Source organism: Arabidopsis lyrata, assembly GCF_000004255.2.
Source record: "Arabidopsis lyrata subsp. lyrata unplaced genomic scaffold ARALYscaffold_8, whole genome shotgun sequence".
Taxonomy (NCBI): Eukaryota; Viridiplantae; Streptophyta; class Magnoliopsida; order Brassicales; family Brassicaceae; genus Arabidopsis; species Arabidopsis lyrata.
In genome coordinates, this window is record NW_003302548.1 from 6,297,175 (window position 1) to 6,318,781 (window position 21,607).

At 35.7% G+C, this 21,607-nt stretch overlaps 2 protein-coding genes and 1 long non-coding RNA gene across 3 annotated transcripts; all 3 read right to left on the bottom strand.

Annotated features, from left to right (window-relative positions):
* Window positions 1-409: 409 nt before the first annotated feature.
* LOC110225337 lies at window positions 410-1,558 on the bottom strand. Its single transcript, XR_002329713.1, has 2 exons — window positions 1,197-1,558; window positions 410-1,102 (listed from the first exon to the last, which is right to left on the bottom strand). It is a non-coding gene; the product is annotated as an uncharacterized LOC110225337 (long non-coding RNA).
* Window positions 1,559-1,936: 378 nt separating this feature from the next.
* LOC9299843 (HVA22-like protein i) lies at window positions 1,937-4,167 on the bottom strand. The gene is made up of 7 exons (XM_021015892.1): window positions 3,982-4,167; window positions 3,459-3,500; window positions 3,270-3,368; window positions 3,116-3,172; window positions 2,956-3,019; window positions 2,677-2,880; window positions 1,937-2,539 (listed from the first exon to the last, which is right to left on the bottom strand). Exons 2-7 carry the CDS (start codon window positions 3,488-3,490, stop codon window positions 2,114-2,116), a joined length of 882 nt encoding a protein of 293 aa, XP_020871551.1. The 5' UTR covers window positions 3,491-3,500; window positions 3,982-4,167; the 3' UTR covers window positions 1,937-2,113.
* A 9,798-nt stretch (window positions 4,168-13,965) lies between these two features.
* LOC9299844 (5'-3' exoribonuclease 2) lies at window positions 13,966-21,266 on the bottom strand. Its single transcript, XM_021035483.1, has 22 exons — window positions 20,837-21,266; window positions 20,670-20,746; window positions 20,069-20,260; window positions 19,866-19,985; window positions 19,700-19,762; window positions 19,320-19,469; window positions 19,045-19,209; window positions 18,593-18,670; window positions 18,423-18,509; window positions 17,577-17,795; window positions 17,343-17,438; window positions 17,111-17,206; window positions 16,943-17,013; window positions 16,339-16,467; window positions 16,185-16,261; window positions 16,063-16,103; window positions 15,887-15,961; window positions 15,619-15,776; window positions 15,372-15,476; window positions 15,173-15,254; window positions 14,907-15,001; window positions 13,966-14,807 (listed from the first exon to the last, which is right to left on the bottom strand). Exons 1-22 carry the CDS (start codon window positions 21,144-21,146, stop codon window positions 14,270-14,272), a joined length of 3,024 nt encoding a protein of 1,007 aa, XP_020891142.1. The 5' UTR covers window positions 21,147-21,266; the 3' UTR covers window positions 13,966-14,269.
* Between the last annotated feature and the right edge of the window lie 341 nt (window positions 21,267-21,607).

Genomic DNA, 21,607 nt, shown 5'->3' on the forward strand with positions numbered 1-21,607 from the left:
TCATAATCCCACCATTACATTCTTAGACAATAGCACATATACTAAATTACTAACTATATTGAAGGTGGATGTAATCATAAAACAAGTAGGATGACATGAGTTGTATTGTAGTTTTTGTTATATTATTAACACTTTGTAAACTTATATCAAGACAGTAGTCTACACCTATGCAACAAGCCCGAAATAACGTAATCACAAATCTACAACGTAATAATAAGTTTGCATAATGTAAAATGTCTACAATAACAAACAAAACCATATATAAGTCTTTTTGCGAATTGGAAGGAACCATGATATTTAGCAATGGTAACCTTTAGCGGTAAGGTGAAGGAACACTTGCAATCACTTAAATCACAATTGTGATACACAATAATAAATTTACGGTAAGTTAAAATAAAACAATGATAGAGAGTAAAAAATATGTGATCACTTAAAACAAAAATGAGATAGACAACAATAAATCTGCGACCATTTAAAATAAATCTGCGGAAGACGACAATAATCTGCAACAAGCCTAGAATAATCTACACATCATATTATCAAGCCTAAGACAACAACAAAAAAAAATGCATAACTGAAAGATAAAACAAAGGCTAGAACAAAAACCCAACAATGAACCGCATAAGCATCAACCGCACACAACGAGTAGAGACATTAGCTTTGAGATATCAACCAGCGAAATTCATAGTCACTGAAGTTAACTCCACCGGAATCTATGTCGATGACTAGACAGAACCCATCAAGAACCAATAAATCTGCAATCAAAACAATGCAACCAACAAACAAATCTTTAATGAAAAATAAATAAATCTGCGATAACTAACAAATAAGTCTGCCGTCAAAACTGACATTTCTTTGAACACTTTTCATGCGATACGTATTTACAACTTAATTTATCAAAAAGACCACAAATCAAATGAAAACCTCGATGTAGCTGCTACTGGTGAGGGAATTTGGCGTAGTTGTTGGCGGCAAAGCCTAAGAAGACGAAGTAGAAGCGGTGGAGAAGAGAGAAGCGACGATCTGGCGGAGGAGGAAGAAGCAGCATAGAGAAGAAGAGGGGAGAAGCGAAATACAATGGCCACAAAATACAGAAGACGACCTAGTTGGTGGCAGCAAGGAGAATCAGAGAAAGACAAATAAAAAAATCTCTAAAACGGGAAGTCAAAGAGGCAAAAGTGAAGAATATAACTCACCGTAGATTCATCATAGAAGACGACTCGCCGGAGAAGTACCGTAGCCGGAGAAGACGACACACTCACTAGAGAAGACAAGTTTAGAGATTTTCTCTCTTTTAGGGTTATTGTTCGTCGACGGCAATGAAGAAACGAAGAAGAATAAAAAGTTTTGGATTTTTTTTGTTTGGTTTTGTGATATAAAAATGATTTTTGTTTTTTTTTGTTTCAAAATTAAATAAAAATGGCAATTTCGTTATTATAACGTATAAACAGGTTAAAAGGTCTTTTTACAAAAGATATGAGTCATTCTAGTTATGTCTTTCAAAACAGAGTCAATCTAGTTATTTCAATCAAGATGTAGGTCATTTTGAGTAATTTTCACTAGATAAATACATGGGTCTAGTTCAAGCTACTAACAACTGAGGTTTAAAAGGTTGAAATTGCCACCAAATGCTAAAACAAATACTTTTTTCCTATGGTTATGTACATTGCACTGTGGATGTGTCATGACAACAAATATTATCAACTAACTCCACAAAAAGAATAACTTTTTTCGTTTTGGATCTTCAAATAACGACCTAATCTACTTTTTTGAACCAATCTAATTTCGTTTTACAATGGTCTTTGATTACATGATTAGGTGCAATCCAACTTTAACTGTTGATGACTGATCTTGCTTCATTTCTACTCTCAAGTAGTTGTACCTATTTTACCGAATTAGTCATCAAAAGAAACAAACAAAACAAAAGTGTGTTATCTTTTACACTTAACGCAACTAAATTGAATGAAAGAACAAATTTACTTTTCATACAAACCATTCCCACTAGTTGTTAGTTCCTGTCAACGTAATTCTAGAAGCAGGAAAGAGAGAAGAGACACAAATGTTATGCAAGTAATTAACAATTTTTTGAATTGAGCTTCTTCTTCTTCTTCTTTCAACGGCTTTCTTCCGAACGCGTCTTCCTCAACCTCCCACGAGTCATTCTGATTGTCTCCTCCATTACCGTCTCTTTTGGACCTTCCGGGTTTGAATTTTCATTAACTGATTCTGCTTCTCCTTCCACTTCTTCTATCTGCATTGGTTCCGTTTCCACTTGGCTGGTTGATTGGGTCGGGTTCACAATTGGGGAAGCTACTGATTTTTGTGCTATCTGAGTGATACCCGCATTTTTGGGATCTGCGGCTGGTACAGATGTCACTGTCGGTCTAGGTCTTGACGGGCCTGATGCTTTACGGGTTGGCTCATTACCTTCATTTTCACTTGAAGATGAGCTAGGGGACGAGGGTAATGATGCTTCTTCAGATTCTGGTTGGGGGACAGGGGCTTTCGTAGGCTTAGCAGGAGCTCTACCTTCACGTTTCTGAATCACAAACGAATACGAATATGACAGAAAATTAAATGCGAATTTAGATAGGTATTGTATCATCAATGCATTGACTGATTGTCTAGTAAAAAATGCCGCAAGTAGTGATACTCATTGAGGATTTTCAAACGTACTGGCTGCGGCCTTGGAGTTGATTGGTCAGCAACATACTGCAAAATCTCAAGGATTCTAGTCTGACCATAGCTTGCAACTCGTTGCCAGTATATAACAGCCATATCTCCAGCTCTTGTCCTTAGCTCCAACAAACTATGGTCTATGTCATTCTCATGCTGTGAAAGATATGGCCTAAAGAAAGACTCGTAGACATATGTAGTACCCTAAACAATCAAAGACAAAGAATCAGTACACCATAAAAACACTCCTGTTTCTCCTCCAAAAAAATAAACACTTACCCTGGTTTTCGGATACCACAGGTATATGAAGAATGCTAACTTAGCTTCACTATACATTGGAACCCTTAACAAGAGAAATGAAGAAAAAACAACCATCAAACAGACAGATCGTTGTTTGTAATTGGAGAAAATCAAGCGGCTTTCATCTAGAATTGCTCACCATGAAACAAACGCATCACCAACTCTCTCAAAAACTGTCAAGCAAGCAACCAATATCCTGTGTTTGATAAGTTTCTTAAAGTAAGTAATTTCTGACACACAAACACTTCAACCTTACGAATATGAAACGAAGTAAAGCCGATAAAACAATATACCAGTACTGGCACCAAAAGCGAAGTTGCTCAATTTCAGGCCTATTCTTTTCAACAGTCTTGTAACATTCATACGCAGGGTAAGCATAACCCAACACCATCCTACAACAAATTTAGTAAATTTTAGGAGAACTAATCAACAGTAACTGCCACATGCCAAAAAAAAATGTAAGGATAGTATGATTTTCATACACCAAGCCTCTTGTAAGAAACGATCCAATCATCTTGAAGAAACTGAAAGCAAAGCAAAAACAGCATCAATTAACATGAGAATTTAACCAGCTTTATTTTTCAATACTCGAAATGTTTTCGAATAAAGATCAAATAGTGCAAAATTGATAGTCCTTCTCTAGTTAAACCTTCAACAATCATCCATTGATATGAGCTTAGCAATGTAAAAATCAAAATTGAAGTAACGAGATTGAGCATTGAACGCGCCTGATGACCAATTCCACTATTTCATAATTCTCTCAGATCGAGAAGAAATCAACAAAGAAGATGAGAAAATGTTACAGAGAATCAACTAGTGAAAACGAAATTGAACAACTAAAAAACTCGACCACAACACACGAACGATTATCGATAAGCGAAAACCTAGGGTAAACGATCGAGCTAGATGATGATTAGCAACGAATACGTCTTCTCAAATTCTCAGTATAAGAAACGAAAACAGTACAAAGAACACCGATTCGAGAGATCGGGATGGTGAAGTTACCGGCGGAGGAAATTGTAGTTGGGAGAGAAGAACAACTGTGTACGGCGGCGGTGGGAAGCAGAGACGGTGGAGGAGAAAGCTCCGGCGAGAGTAAAATATCTGCGTTATCTGAAATTTCAAAATCACCTTCTCTCTCTTCGGATTTGCTTTTTTGCAGATTTTTAAGTCACGCCTCTTTGAAAATTATGGATTTTGAGTACCCTAATAATAAAAAGCAATTTTGGACTAATAAAATATTTAATTACTATTTTTACAATATTCTCGCACACCGTTAGAAGCTAGGTATATATATTTTTTTAATGTTACATCATCTTGACTTTTTACTTTTTTATTTTTTACTTCAAATGTCGAAGTTTGGTGGATATTGAATAACCGCTCATTACAAATTGGGTTTTTTGTTTGTATATCTTTTCAGGATTAATATAATTTGGTAGAAGATCAATTTGGTTGATTATATGTATACAACACAAATTATCGTCATAAAGTGAGAGGCATGTTTGAACCTCACATGTGGTTCATGTGAAAGATTAACAAATCGACGTAAACTGGTTAAATTAAATCCTATTATACGAATCACTAAGAACTATTTTCAAATAATCAATTTTCATCTAAATGGCATCAAACCAATGAGAAATACCTTTTTTAATCGATATCATTAGAATACCTCTAAGCTAAGAGCCATGGCAGATCACCACATTTAGTTGTGTAGAATCTTTAATTCTAAGAATATTATTTTGAATTATGATATAACTATTATTTTTTATTAATTGCAAATTTGGCATATTTGTTTATTGGAAAGTTTTGAGAAAGTGGGAATTTGACTTTCTTTCTATATGATATATTATTCTCTAACGTTAATTGTATTAAGTGGTGATTGATCTCTTTCCTTGTTTAGTCGTGAAAATTTCTCTATAAGACTAGATACAATGGTCATTTTTTAAACAGTTGAATAACTAATTTAACTGTTGAATCACTGCAATGATGTGTTGAATAAAAGACAAATGATGAGGTGGAGTTAACCTAGTTGTAAAGATTCAACAGTGTTGAAACGAAAGAAATGGGTCTCATGGTGATACGTGACAGACATTGATTGGGCGATTTTTTTAATTATATGATAATATTTGAATAAAACATGTGTATAGTTTTTATTGGATGCTGAGATTTTAGATATTTCTTATCTAACCCAATTATTTAATATCAATTATGTCATAGAATTGTAAATTTTATTTTAATATTTGTATACCAAAATTCATCATTTTTTATACTCTATAAATAGAAAATTATTTCACTTAATTTGGACAAAAAAAAAAAACCCATTTTTTTACTATATTTTTGCTGTCAGCCTTCATAAACTCTTTTTTATTGTTTTATCCGTCTTTCTAGTGAAATGGATCCTAATAATAATCCGTTTAGCTCCCAAAATTCTTCTAATTACCCTTTTAACTATCCAAATCCAAACAATTATCAGTTTCCAAATCAATCTTCCAACCATCCCCAGCATATACCAAATTATGGATACCCACCAAATTTCTTCATGCCTTCAGCTGTTCCAAACTATCGTCCATATCATGGATCGATGATGTCGTATTCATCTCAAGCACCCTCTTATTCTTCTGCTCCAATGGGTAATGAAACTAATACAAGTGTTGGAACAACTGAATTCCCCGAATTTTCTACACAAATGGCTCTTGGTGCTATGAGCGGTGTTCATGAAGCCATTCCAAATGAAGAGGATTCAACTCCTGCTCGTCCGAGAAGCTTTAAATGGACCACTGAACAAATTATGGTGCTACTGAATGGGTGGATTAAATATGGAACATATAGCGTTTTTGGCAGAAACCAAAAAGGGGATTCATATTGGGGTAAAATTGCTGAGTACTGTAATGAGCATGGCTCATTTGATACTCCACGCGATGGAGTTTCGTGTAGAAATCACTACAACTACGTGAACAAAAGCTTGGGTAAATGGGTTGGCACTTACGATAACGCTAAACACATGCAACGAAGCGGGTGGTCGGAGGATGATGTATTGGCGAAAGTGTATGAACTATATTCAAGTGCTGGTAATGGAAATTTCAAATATATAAAAGCGTGGCTCGCAATCCGTGATCAACCACGTTATGGTAGTCAAGTAGGAGGAAATACAGGCTCTGGAAGAAATGGATCTAAGAGAGCCCACGAGAGTGATGCTAGTGACGCCAACTCTGTAGGATCTAGTACTCGTCTAATGGGGAGGGATGCTTCTAAGAAAAAGGCTAATAAGAAAGGTAAGGGCGCAACCTTGAAAGTGGTCAACGAAGAATAGAATGAATTCAAACAATTAAAGACGCAAGAGTTGGATCGATTGAACAACATAGCCATGTTGCAAAAGAAGACAAACGAATTGATTAAGGAAGCGACCCAGGCTAAGAAGATGAAGATGTATCTCAAGCTAACTGAAAAGGAACATCTCGACGACAAGGGCAAAGAGCTGTTGCAGAAGTTGAGCCACGATTTATTTGGAAATTAATTATTGTCAAGTGGCTATTTGTATTTTGTCACTTCATGCTTTAATTATGTGTGTTTGTTTTCTACTTTAGTAATGTTTGTTTGTTATTGTCTCTTTTAATAATTTGTATTGTTTCGTTATGCTTTAATAATGTGTGTTTGTCACTTTCTTCCTTTAATAATTTGTATTGTCATGTTATGCTTTAATAATGTAATCCGTAAGTTTTGGCTTTTAATAAGAGAATTTTATCCTTATCTGTGTCTTTTGGGTTTCAACCACTCAATTCGAATCCAATCATCTAACCATTTTTTTATAAATAGAGACTCTTTCTTCCATTGATGTACAAATACCACAAATCTCATCTTACTAAAAAAAATCTCAATGGATCCATCATAATTTCCTTTTGATATCGAAGCTTACCAAAAGCAGTCTGAAATTGAAGAGAGGTATATCATCAACCGGTTTAGAGAGCGCCAAAACAAAATAGAAGAAAACTATCCACCTCGTAGCAAGACAAAATACTTCAAGAGAGATCATGCAGCAGCAAATCAAAGACTAATTGACGACTACTTTGCCAATCAACCTATATATGACGATGCAATGTTTCGTCGGCGATTCCGGATGCGAAAACATGTTTTCCTTTGGATCGTTGGAGACCTATCAAGCAGCGACAACTACTTCACCCAAAGATTTGACGCAGCTAAGAAAAAAGGTATATCTTTATTAGCAAAATGTACTACGGCCATGTGAATGTTAGCATATGGTGTGGCAGCCGACGCAGTGGATGAATACATCAAAATTGGAGGTACTACTGTTTTGGAGTGCTTGCGAAGATTCTCCAAAGGAATCATACGACTGTATGAGCAAGAGTGTATCAAAACCCCAACTCAAGATGACATGTAGAGAATTATGGGTGTTAGTGAGATGCGAGGGTTTCCTGGGATGATTAGGAGTATTGATTGCATGCACTGGGAATGGAAAAATTGTCCTACGGCGTGGGAAGGTCAATTTACTCGAGGCGATAAGGGAACCACCATTGTTATTCTTGAAGCAGTGGCATCTCATGATCTATGGATCTAGCATACTTTTTTGGATGTCCTGGCACATTGAACAATATAAACGTTCTAGACCGTTCACCGGTCTTCGATAATGTTGAACAGGGAAATACTCCAAGAGTCAAATTCTTCGTGAACCAACGTCCATATGATATGGCATACTATCTAACTAACAGTATTTATCCTTCTTATCCCACTTTCGTCAAATCGATTAGGCTACCTCAAAGTGACCCAGACAAGTTATTTGCAGAACGTCAGGAAGGATATCGGAAGGACATCGAACGTGCATTTGAAGTGTTGCAGGCTCGATTTAAAATCATTCGTGAACCAGGTCGCATGTGGGACTTAACTGATTTGGCTATCATCATGAGGTCATGTATCATATTATGCAATATGATTGTTGGGGATGACCGAGAGATATATGCTCAACATTGGAATGATTATGATCAATCTGAGGCAAGTGGGTCTAGTACACAACAACCATTCTCGACCGAAGTCCTACCTGTATTTGCAAATCATGTGCGTGCTAGATCCGATTTGAGTGATTCAAATGTATATCACGAACTACAAGCAGATCTAGTCACACACATATGGGCCCATAGGGAATGTTCGGTGGTGAATGAGATTTATAAGTTTGTGAGTTGAGACGATTGTACTGATTAAGTTATGAGTATTTCTTTACCTGTGTTGTGTGCTTATTGTATTGCATTTTAAGTTTCTCGTCAATGTATGTGTTTTATTAATGACTATTTGTATTTCTCGTTTTTATTATTTGCAAAATAAAATTAAATGATAAATAAAAGAAAAACAAAAATTATAAAATAATTTTTTTTTTACTTATTTTAGATTCATTTGATATTTATTGTGATTATTAATTTGTATTCACAAAAAACTTAAACATAAATAAAATAAAAAATATTAAAATAAAAATTGTGGGGTAAGGTGTTGTAATTTATTAAACAAAACTATTGTAGAGAGTAAAAATTATATAGGTGTTGAATGATGATGTGGAAGAGAGATAAGATGATGTGGAATGTTAAAGAAAAAAAAAAAATTGGGTGTTGTAAACTTAAAACCAATGTAGATAGTCTAAGAAGGAGATGTGTTGTGTCTTCCAAAAGATACACTTGCTACACTGTTAAAACAGAGAAACATAAAACAGAGTTCATTATTCAAGTGTTGTATGGCTGTTTAGTTTGAGAGAGATAACCTTGGGGAGAGGTTGATGCCGTTGTGAGGAGCACGGAGCAAGGACTTCAGCAAGAAGAAGACATCCATGATTAAGGGGGAGTAAATGTTTTATTCGTGATATCTTAGATCATGTTTTAGATAGATGTGTTAAAACTTGTGTAGAACATTTATTTGTATCTTGTATTGTCTTCTTAAAGTTATCTAATAAACTTGTTTGCACCCGAGGACTAGTTGTTGGTTTGAAAGAGAACCAACCGATACCTCGTTAAATCTCGTGTCGTCTTATTATTGTTTTATTGTTTATATCGTTTCCGCTATTTATTTATTATATCTAGTCTCTCTATAAATTTTACATGGTATCATAGCGGGATCACTGATCAAGTTTTTAAACTTTTGCAGTGATTCGATCTTGTGTTTGAGACTAGATGGAACCGCCACGAGAAGGAAGTTCGGTCACACGTCCTCCATCCCTAGATGGCAACAACTAATCTTATTCGAAAATCAGAATGGAGTCTTTTATAAGTTCTATCGATGGGCAAGCTTGAAACTCAATCATTCTTGGATATAATGTGCCTGTTATTACATATAACGATGGAAACACAACCCCAAAACCAGTAGAACAGTGGACAGTGGAGGAAAATCGTAAGGCCATGTGCAACTCTAAGGCGTTAAATGCTATCTACAATGCGATTGATGTTGGCCAGTTCAGAATGATCTTCTCATACAAAACCGCTAAGGAAGTTTGGGAGGCTCTAGAGACGACCTATGAGGGAACGTCTAAGGTAAAACAAACAAAACTTATTAGTTCGAAATCTCGCTTTGATAGTTTGTTGATGCAGCATGACATCACCATATCAGACTTTTATAAAGAGCTTAGAGACAGTGATGACATATTCTCTTGGAAAAGAATACTCGGAATTTGATATGGTGATGAAGGTGTTAACGTCTCTGCCCAATAAGTTTTCTCCCAAAAAGACAGTGATGACATAGTCAAATGATGTGACAAAGATGAAGCTTGAAGAGCTTATTGGATCTCTCCAAACCTATGAGATGGAGATGAGGATGCAAGATCAGAATAGAGGTCTCGCCGAAAGAGCAAAAAGTCTTGCGTTTCTCTCCACGGAAAGAAAAAGTGATGATGAAAACGAGAATGAGGTGATTCTCACAAAGAAGATTGGGAGATACATGAAGAAACTAAAGTTGCTGAAAGACAAGAAGCTCTCAAAATCCAGCAGCAATTATGGTGGAAGAGATGATCGAGGCAAAGAGAAAAGGCAAGTTCAATGTCATGAGTGTCAAGGTTTTGGGCACATTAAAGCGGAGTGTGCAAATCTACAGAAACGAGAAATATCACTTAAAACTACGTTAAGTGATTCGGAGACAGAAAGTGATGAAGAAGATGTCTCTTACGGCAACGTGATTACCTTCGTTGCTAAAGTTGAATAGTCTGTCAAAGTTGAGCCTGTTAAAACAGAGTGTGCAAAAACAGAAACTGCTGAAACCGATGAAGACTACTCGGATGATGAGGATTTGCCACCATATGAAGATCTTTTACAAAATTGGGTGGATATATGCAGCCAAATCGTCATGCTTATGAAGGAGAAGAAAGAGTTAGTCATTCAAGTTGGATACATGCATCCAAAAACAGCTTCAAGAAAAAGAAGAAAAACTCAAACAAGTGAATCATGAACTTGAGAAAACCAAGAAACAATGGGACGTCAAAGCTTGATCATATCTTGACCATGGGAAGAGTTGGACATCAGCCTCAAGGTCTTGGATACAAAGGTAATGAATCAAGCTCTAAAACTGTTTTTGTTTCAGGTGGTATTATGCATGATACTGTCAAGAACATGCCAAGACAATTCCAAAATAAGCACGTTAATCATGTGCAATTTCATCCTATTTGTCATCACTGTGGGAAGAGTGGCCACATACGTCCACGGTGTTATAGGTGTCTTCGAACCTTTTCTTTTAAACCTCAAAAAATCAGATTGATATGGGTAAAAAAAGTGATTTATATGCTGATTATATACCTTCAAAACTAGGCATGGGCAAAATACCCGGAACCGAATACCCGAACCGAAAAACCCGAAAAAATATCCGAACCGAACCCGAACCGATTTTTAAAAATACCCGAATGGGTCCTAGACCTCCTACCCGAACCGAACCCGAACCGAATCCAATACCCGTGGGTACCCGAATACAAATATACACCTAAAAATATTAGTTATATATATACTTATAATATCCGAAATACCTAAAATTACAATCACAAATCCGAATATACTAGGTATTTTTGAGTAATTTGGATACATTTGGATATATTTGGTTAAAAAGTAACTAATGATGTAGTTTTCTTTTGGGTAATTTTAGTATTTTTAGATATTTTTGGTTATATTTGGGTAAAGAGTAACCAATGTATTTTTGAGAAATCGGGTATTTCGGTTAGATTTGGGTATATACGAGTAAAAAACCCGAATCCGAAAATATTTCGAGTATTTTTTGGTTATTTTCAGGTATTTTGCTTTTTTTATTAAAATACCAGAACCGACCCGAACCCGAACCAAATTTTTAAAATACCCGAATGGGTCTCGATCCCCTACCCGAATAGACCCGATACCCGAAAAAAAAGAACCGATCGGGTACGGGTATCCGAATGCCCAAGCCTATTCAAAACCATGATTTTATCTCCTTAGCATGATATTTTTGAGTGTTTGATTAAAATTATATTAATTTTTTTTAAGTATATTGGTTTTACCCCGAGAAAGAGTATGTTTATTTTTGCAAGGACTGTGATTCACAAGCTTAAAAGAAATCTGTTTGTACTCTGTCTGTTGAAACAAAGCTAATAAAAACAGAGTGACAAAGTTAGGAGATGAGTCATGAACCTTACAAGGAAGTTATTTCTATCCTTTTTTAATGTTATTTTTGACAATTCTTAAGCTCATTAAGGGGGAGTAATGTATGATTTTACAATGCTTTTGAAGTCAAATTTATTTTCAAAGAGTATGTGCTTAAGCTTGTCAAAAAGGGGGAGATTGTAGAATCTTTAATTCTAAGAATATTATTTTGAATTATGATATAATTATTTCTTTCTATTAGTTGCAAATTTGGCATATTTGTTTATTAGAAAGTCTTGATAAAGTGGGAATTTGACTTTCCTTCTATTGATATATTATTTTCTAACGTTAACTGTATTAAGTGGTGATTGATCTCTTTCCTTGTGTAGAAAAGGAGAAAACGTTAGAGTCATGAGAATTTCTCTATAAGAAGAAGATGTGATGTGTCTTCCAAAAGATACACTTGCTACACTGTTAAAACAGAGAAACATAAAACAGAGGTCATTATTCAAGTGTTGTATGGCTGTTTAGTTTGAGAGAGATAACCTTGGGAAAAGGTTGCTGCCGTTGTGAGGAGCACGGAGCAAGGACTTCAGCCAGAAGAAGACATCCATGATTAAGGGGGAGTAAATGTTTTACTCGTGATATCTTAGATCATGTTTTAGATAGATGTGTTAAAACTTGTGTAGAAGTTTTATTTCTATCACGTATTGTCCTTCTTAAATTTATCTAATAAACTTGTTTGCAGCCGAGGACTAGTGGTTGGTTTGAAAGAGAACCAACCGATTCCTCGTTAAATTGATGAGCACATAACCAGAGTAAACCGGTGTCGAGTAGGTTAAAGATAGAAAAGAGATGTGGTCTTGTTATTGCTCCTAAATTAATGGGATTGTATCCCACACTCTCCACGTTCTTAGTAGTAGATTTAGTGGTTAGTTTCTTTTTTTATTTTTGTGTATTTAAAGACTTCAACTTCAAGTTAAGGAATCAGATTTTATTTGCCAAAAGAAACTTGTGTTAGTGTTGTGTGTTTACACATTCTCTTAGCTTTGAGGAGGGACCTCTTATCATAAATCTCGTGTCGTCTTATTATTGTTTTATTGTTTAAATCGTTTCCGCTATTTAATTATTATATCTAGTCTCTCTAGAAATGTTACAAGTTGGTTATAACCAAAATTATTTTTGAGCCCATCTTTGGAAGATACCACGCATTGAGCTCTTCATGGTAGGTTTATTTACTCTATATTGATCATCTCCGAGATATGTCATGGAGCAAGCGTAGAAAGGCGAAACCCAAAATTTATTATGAACACTCTTTGGTGCCAAAGAAATGATAAATATTGTACCACGAATCTTACCCAAACAAAGATCCCACAACCCTTGGAAAAACCCCACCACCGATAGAAGCTTCAAACAAGTAGTGAGGTCGAGCCCTGATACATCACCAAGACTCGGGGCGAAGGAAGATCGACACAAATAAGGAGGAAGACTTGAAGAAGAAAAATGGCAACCTCGTCTGATGTTGACAATAGTACCATGGGTGTTCTAAGACCAACTTGGAGTAAATAATTTCCCATAACACTTACATGTAACAAAGGTAGAAAGGAGAATCTTGCGCAACATCCAAATTGATAAAGTATATAGGTCTCATGATTGAAGATTCCTCAAGAAACTCAACCTTTTGAAGCTAACCATTTGGACATTTCTCAAATTACTCAAGCCAATTCAGAATATTACCGATGGAAGCTACTAAGAATCTCAAAGAGGAATGGATTCATGTCCAAATTATCTAAATACAAGGAGTCTCCGAAATATCTTATTTGGCTGATACACTACAATCTCACTCCAACAGTCATATATTAAGTTTGATTTTATTTATTTATTAAAAACTTTTCGACTATAATTATCTGAGAGTCTACATAAGCTTTTTATTCCACATAATATTCAAAAAATCAACTTTATAATATAAACCGAGAGTTTTTCTATCAAAGTGGGTCATTCATTGTTCATTTGGTTCATCCGAGCTACACCGCCAATCCGAGTTCATTTAAGCATATGGCAAATCTAGAAGAAGATTAAGACCTTCATTTTAAATTTGAAGATTAAGAAAAAAAAAAAAAAAAGTGGATTTCGAAGAGATCAAGGAAGGAGAGGTTCTGATACTAGGTTCACTACAATATCCGGTGAAATTTTTTGTTCATCCAACTCAACTGTTTTCCGAGGATCATTATCCACCATAAAGGATCTTTATTTGCCTTGGAGTTGATCTTCTTCACTGTGTCGATATGTCTATGTTTCCTTTTATTTTCTAGGGAAACAAGGGTACAATTTAGTGAAACTAATATGGAAAAAAAAAAAAAAAGAGTATGCATTGGTATACTTTCATATTCGTAAAATACTAAGATTCATGTAGATAAAACAAGATAGCTAATTGACTATGACAAACTCAAACCAGAGGGTTTATTTGATCTCCCTTACACCAACTAAAGTACAACGGACCCTTGCTTTGGTCATTTTAGGTAGCCTCTGAAATAAATAAAATTACATTGATCGCTAAATCACATGTCTGAATTACAAGAAGATGAGTAGCAAAACTGTTTAGATCCACCAAAATAACCTATCACATCAATGCATTATCCGAACTGCTCCTTTGTTTTCTTAATTATATTCTAGCACATTGTTTAAGTTGATCGAGTAAGAGTTCACGATGAAGCTCAAGCTGTGTTGGGATCCTTTTGTGCATATTTGGCTTTCTTTCTTAAATACTTCTCTTTTTTCCTCTCTTTTATCCTTTTCGCCTCTTCCATCATGCGAATGTGTTTCGCCTGCCTCTCCGCCTTAGTGGGTTTCCTTTGAGGGGTTATGTTTTCCTTCTTCTTCCCCCGAGTGAAATCTCTCTGAGGGTTTTTAGTTTTCTTCATATTTAAAGGGATTACTTTCAGAGAGCTTTTCAGCTTCTTCGATTTGTCTCGACTCTGAGGGGTATCATTCTTCTTCCTAGTCTTTTGACTTTCAAGGCTTTTCATCTTCTTCGGAGTGATTTGAGTCGGAGGGCTTATCCATTGTATCCCATTTTCTCGAAATGCTGGGATTCTTTTCGGCACTCGTTGGTTCTGGAAAATAGTATTTGGACACAACGCTGGTTCCGAGTTGATGTGCGTACTATCAGGTTGGGCATTTATTGTTTGCAACACAAGCCTGTGTGCTGCCTTCCCAAGCCTATTCCCAGAAATAGATCCTTCTGGATTATACCTGCATACATCAAGAGAAAAAGAACTAAGACATTTAACACCATCTGTAAATAAAGGCCTTCCAAGACTTTTGCATATCACAACATTTCATAATCTTCACCTCTTGATTTTTTTAACTTTTGAAGGAGCTCGTCTTCTGTCACCATCTTCATGCCATAGAAGACCTTCAGCTTTCAAATCCACTAGATGTATAGTCTGTGAAGAAAACAAATAACGAAAACTGTGTAAACTAACCACTATAAACAAGTCAACTATGAGTTTGGTTCTTCTAAAATCCAAACAAAGCAGTTTCTTTATTCTTGACCCACAACTTGAAATCAAAATCGGAAGCCAAGAAGAGCAAACAGTAAACTCAATCAACTATACCTTTTTAGGGATTTTCAATGTTGGAATTTGATGAGTAATCTCGCTGCCTCTGATATCATCTGGAAGTTTGTATATAGCACAACTGAAAAAAAAAATGAATGTTACTTTGATGAAGATCAGGTTCCAAAATTCATCTTCATAAAGCTCAAGGGGATGGCCAAAAAGTGATTAAACCCAAATTCTTGCATTGAGGGCTTACATGACATGATTGGCTAAAACATCTTCCATGCCCTCGACTGGGGAGCTGAAACATGGAGGCTGACTATCTCCACCACATGAAGCTATGTAACCATTCATCCCATCACTGCATACATCAAGAAATTTTCAATTGCGTCTTCCTCACTACATTACCCCTTTTCTTATATACTCAAGAAGAAATTAATATAATTTGTAAACAAGCGGCAGAAAATCACAACCATAACTATTCTCAAAATTCAGACACAAACCTTAGTCCAGGGTCAATTTTCTCGATGATAGTTGCTCGTTCTTCATTGCTCAAGTTGTTGGTACGGCTATTAAGAGAACGGATGAGTTCAGCAAGGGGATGAGATGCAACAACAAACAGCATGTCAAACAACACACTGTTTCTTCGAATTTCTTCGTTCTGGAAAAAAACATATAGAAGAAAAATAAAGTTACATGTGATTGTACAAATTTTTCTTATAAATAAAAACCACTACAAAAGTCAATACACAAAACATAGATTGGATGTACCGTCAGTGATTTCTCCACTAGTGCAGCTGCCTCCAGAAGACGCCTTTCGTCAACAAAAGGCAGTTTCGATATACCCTTTACAACGAAAGATAAAGGTATGAGACCATAAAATGACTACATCTAACTGAAGAAATTACGCAGGTCACCAATCAAGTATGCTGAAAAGACAATCAAACCTGCCAAGAGTAGCGTTTTCCATTCATGTCAATCTCAAAATCTGCACACCAAAAAAGCTAAATGAGAGGCATGGATTGCACAATAACACAACGAAAGAGACCAATCTGCAAAACAACTTTACCAGCAGCATAAAAATCAGCTATAGGCGAAGCTGGATCTGTCATCAATGTCCTATAGCACTGCGGGAGAGCATGTGCACTGAGAACAGGAATCCAATGAGCAAATCAGTGACAGCAGAGAGACATTAAGAATGCTCAGATATACAGATAGAATACCTTGCAGATGGAAGAACAGCCAGAAGTTGATTGAAAGGTTTAAACGGGGAACCTAGTTCAAACTTAATATCTAGGCTATCAAGGCCCTTGAGATCTGATGCGAAAGGTGCGTAATGATATGGATAAAACCTGCAAAATATACCCGTAATTAACCACCGACAAACAAATGGGAGAAAGGAAAGTGTCAATGAGTCCATTTCCACTAAGATTGCTATTATTACTAAGGCCATCATGTCCTCTAAAACTAGGCTCTTTTGGAATTAAATCACAACAGATAAAAATCAAATAAAGAGATGTACGCAGAATTTTAAACATCTCAGCTTGATTACTAGAGGATCTATATAAGTAGAAGTTAAGTTCAAATAAACAAAGATGCATGACACAATTATGATGGAGTCTTGCACATGAAATTTGATGTTTTGAACAGCTCGTAAAATTTTTAGCATGATATGTAAATTAAAATGAGCATCCCTATCCTACAGGACAATATGGTAATCTCAGCGCAATAATCATCCTGCTTCAAAATATTAGATGTAATGAACCACAAGAAAATAAGTAAAGCGAATAGTATATAATATATGTACGAGGATGACCAGAAACTGACCAGTTCCAGGAACAAACACCATGATAATAATAATGCATTATCCAACAAAGACCTTCGGTATACTTCAAAACCTAGCAAATAATTAGAAGAAAAAAACAGTAAATTGATGCGTTCTGAGTGACTTAAAGGTAATTTATTTTCATCAAATTAAACACATGAGAAACTCACAACATCTCTGCGTATTAGTTCCATTTCCTCAGCAGACTTAGCTGTGAATTTCTCTTCATAGTATCTTTCCCTCCATCCTGTTGCACCTAGCTTAACCTATTAACACAACAGCTGTGTGAACTTGCCAGCGTGATTAAATGATTGATTAGATGTTAATCAAACAAACTCATGAAGATTACGCACTCATGATAGCATTGATGGAAACAGAGCTGAAAAAATATATAAATGTGACCTTATCTTGTTCTCCCTTTCCTGAGCTGAACACATCAGATTTATCCCGCAGCAGTTTCTTAAGCTTAAACTTTAAGTCTTCTCCGTTATCTAGTTCCTGAAAACCACTATGTACTTTAGCACAGTTTAAATGAGAGAGAAAAGCTCCAAAACAAAAGAACTGCAGTTCAAAAAAAAACGGGAGACAAGCTACAAATTTGTTAAAATTCCTCAGACGAGATACAAGATGACTTACTTCAGCTTTGAAGCTATTTTCTGTTTCAACATTCGCCACACCAATGTTATTATCCAAAGACAAACGCAAATGTTTTCGTGGAGGTGAGGAATGCAATGAATCAGACACTTCATCTAGAGAATCTAATTGCACCAACTTGCCAGAGAATTTTCTGCTTGCTTGAACACTGTCACGAGCTTTTTCACGAGCTTTGTCACGAATAAACCTTCCTGATTGCCTCTGTAACAGACATCATAACACTTGCACCAATGAAAAACTATCCATAGAACTGAAACAAATGTTGTAGATTTTTCACGTTTTCTAATCTTCATTTTCCCTGGATCAGAGGGGTGCCAAATTCATCAGCTAGTGTAGACAAGTTTTTAACCAATGGAAAAGAGAGGCGTATGGCCATCTTTCAGAAAGAAAACCGCTAAGTATATTATATTCTTATAAGAAAATACACAAGTATCTTGCCTAGAGAAGCAAAATGACAATACTTTTATTATACATGGTTGTTACTCCAAAACATTCTCTTTGTTTAACCATTCCGAAGTTTTTTCACTTTATCTTAATTCTTAAGTATCTCTTACTCAACTTGAAGTTACAACATTCCCTGGCCCAAAAATCCACTATGAGCTACTATTCACCTAGAGGAAATACGGTTGTACAATCAAACAAAATTTTCTACATGCCAGAGAGAAGTGATTAATAGCCTGGTCGGGACGAGTAACAGATGAGCACTTCCATAGCGTTAGATGGAGGCTAAGGTTATTTATAATCTTGTCGCTTGCATCCAAATATCTTAAAATGCAAGGAAAATGCAGATAACTACAGAAAACAAAATTATTGTATGTGGACATTAACCTGTTGTACTTGTGCTCTCTTCTGAAATATCTGATTTTCATAGGTCCCAACGGCTTTGATGAAACGCTCCACATTTCTTAAGTTCAGCTGAAAGTTAGTAAACAAAAGTTAAAAAACTATGCAACCCAACAGCTACACCAAGTAAGATAAAGAATGTTTAATTTATGCACCTTGCTTGAATCGGTCAAGTATTTTTTTGCTGATCTAAATTTATTCTTGTACACAGACATCAGCAGTTCTATAGCACCCTGCAAGACAAAAACAATAATAATTTGAAAATCTTTTTTCAAACTTCTTAAGGGGTTCTAAGTAAGCTCATAGACTTTCAATAACTCAAAGATGCGACCGATTTTTTTTGGAAAGAACACAAACTATGAGTAAATATGTACCAAGTTATTAAATACCAAAGTAATCTCAACTACAAATGAAGATTTCTATGAAGTGATTTATGGCAGACATAGAAAAGTGTGATATGGGAACATATTCTATATCTAAGAAACCCTATTTTTCAACAGATATAAAAAATCTAAGATAATGCTACCTGACCATACAAATGTAAGGGCACACTGTATCAGGCATTGTGACAACTGGAAGAAAGTATTAGCAAGAGAAAAATACAAACCTCCCGTATCTCTAGCGTAGGCATATGTGGCAGGAAATCATTCCCAACGAAAAAACAAATGAAGATGAAGTCATCAATTAAGCGGTCCAAATTTTTTTTCGATCGCTGGTTAGGAATCTGCATGTCGTGTTCCAAATACTCTCGAAGTATCCATATATTGACAAACTGCCAAAAGGTAAAGGTATTGAATGATTCTGGTAAAGATATTTATGAGCCCTTTACATACCATGCAATTTAGAAAATATAGTATTGAGGTGTGTAACCCTAAGAAGTACCTCGTATGGCTTCTTCACCACAACATCTGCCTCAGTATCATCAAGCATTTCTCCTGCCTTCCTCTTCATCTTTCCCTCACAATCTGCTGCTCGGTGCCCAACTTGACCACACAAGAAGCATTTGTCTTCCTCTCCAGGAAAGAAAACAACCTAGGTGACGTCACCAAGGAGAAAATACAGATATATTGGCATAAAGTGAAGCAGAAAAAAGAAAAAAAGAAAGTATCTTCAAACTTCAAAGATTTGCATACAAGTTGGTAACTATTTCATATGTTAATCAAGTGTCAAAACATATTGAAGAAGCACATGCTGAATTATAAACAAGATAGATTGGTCATTGCTTGGCTAGGAATAAAACTCAAAGGAACAATTCTACAAACCTCACGAAGGATTGAAAAATGAATTTCGTGGGTGGCCAAAGACAGCATGATCAAATCGGCGTCCTGTTGTTAAGAAATAATAAGTAGGATGGCCTTATTAGCTTGTGCAATAAAGATCAGAACAATCAAACATGTAAGAAATAAGAATTAAAGGAAGGTTATATACCAAACCATATAGGCAATGATGAGTGTTTGGGTTATAACCAGGATGGTTCTTATTACAACGAATGTATGACATGATCTTGTGTTCCCCCTCACCAGGAACATTAGCATCCGAAAGTATAACCTTTAGAATAAGGAAATCATGAGCAAAACTTGAAGTATATTGTAAACAGCCACAAGGAAAATATCAGAGACCCTAGTTAATACCTTAATATTTTTCCACCCAGGATCAGAATTTAGTCTAACGTGAATGTAGTATCGCAACGCAAACGACAGAGTAGCCATGAACTCTGTTCCAGGAGTTATAACATTAGAGTCAAAAACTTGAGAATCTACTTTAGGAGGCAATTTCTTCCCTTCTCTCTCAAACTCTTCCCGCAGCTGCTCTTCTTCAGCTGCCTACAAATAGCAGGTAGTAGCATTAAAATATCTCAATGGTAAATACTGTTCCCAAGATAGTTACATAGCAATTGCAACAGAATAATATGATCGTAACAGAATCGGTCTAACTATTATCATTAATTTTAATAATGACACATAACATAGGACGATATGATCACATGGACAAAGCTATACTCAGCAGAAAGCTTCTCTTGTATGATCTAAAAGTTACAACATTTCTCGATACTAACAACTGTTCCCTTCGATGATATAATGATTGATTCATCTTTCCCCACGTAGCATCGTATATACAAGATTGTACTGTGGATCAAAGTCAAGAACAGGATAGGTGCAACTATAACCAGAGATACTTATATGCTACAAATTAAGTGAAATAGTGTATAACAAAGAGATGAATGATACATACTGCTTCAGCTGCATCTTTCGCAGCTCTAAATCGTCTAGCTCTCTGTTGATTCATTTTAGCTCTTGGAGCAACACCATCTGCAAATTACACACACCAAAACACAATGACACAAATTCACAAACACAGATAAAACTAAAAAACCAATTCATGACAGTAAAAACACTCACCAATAGCCATGAATAAGAGCTTCCGAGGTCGAACCATAACAAAAAGCCTATCAATGTAATCGAACATACATTGAAACACCTCCGTAAACGTAGTAGGAGAAGGTTTATCTTCAGGATGGAAACATGGATGAATGATTCCGTTCATGTCGAGATAGAGATTATCATACTCGTAACCATTAGGATTAGGTTTACTTGTATCGATTGGAATCGTGACGCCGCCATTAACTTCGAGTGGTTCTTCTTCAATGACTTCTTGTATAATCAATGGATACCTCTGGATTAACCATCTGTAGAACGACGGAACTCCCATCGGAGAATTTTCGTGAAGAACGTTAAAAGCCTAGAAGCTCTGTAGGTAGCCACAAGCTTTTGCGGCGGTGGTGAACGGGAACGGTCACTCTTTAGGTCACGGAGGAATTAATTTAATTTGATGGTGATGACCTCATAAGTCATAACAGTCCCACACTTTGCTAATTCCAAATCGAACCGTATAAACTGTTGGGTTGTGGTTCAAATTGGTTAGACCAGATTTAATAATTTTATACATTCCTAATTGTACTAAGTCATTAGGACATTCCAACGACCCAATGGATCGTAAAACAAAAAAAAGATAATGAGTAATATTATAATCCAAAATAAACTGAATTAAAAGAATAACTCGCTTAAATAAGTGGATGTAAAAAATAAGCATAAATTTTTATTGATAATATTTGAATTCTAATTAGTAATTCATACTTTTTTAATATTTTATTTAGTAATTTTATTTTAAAC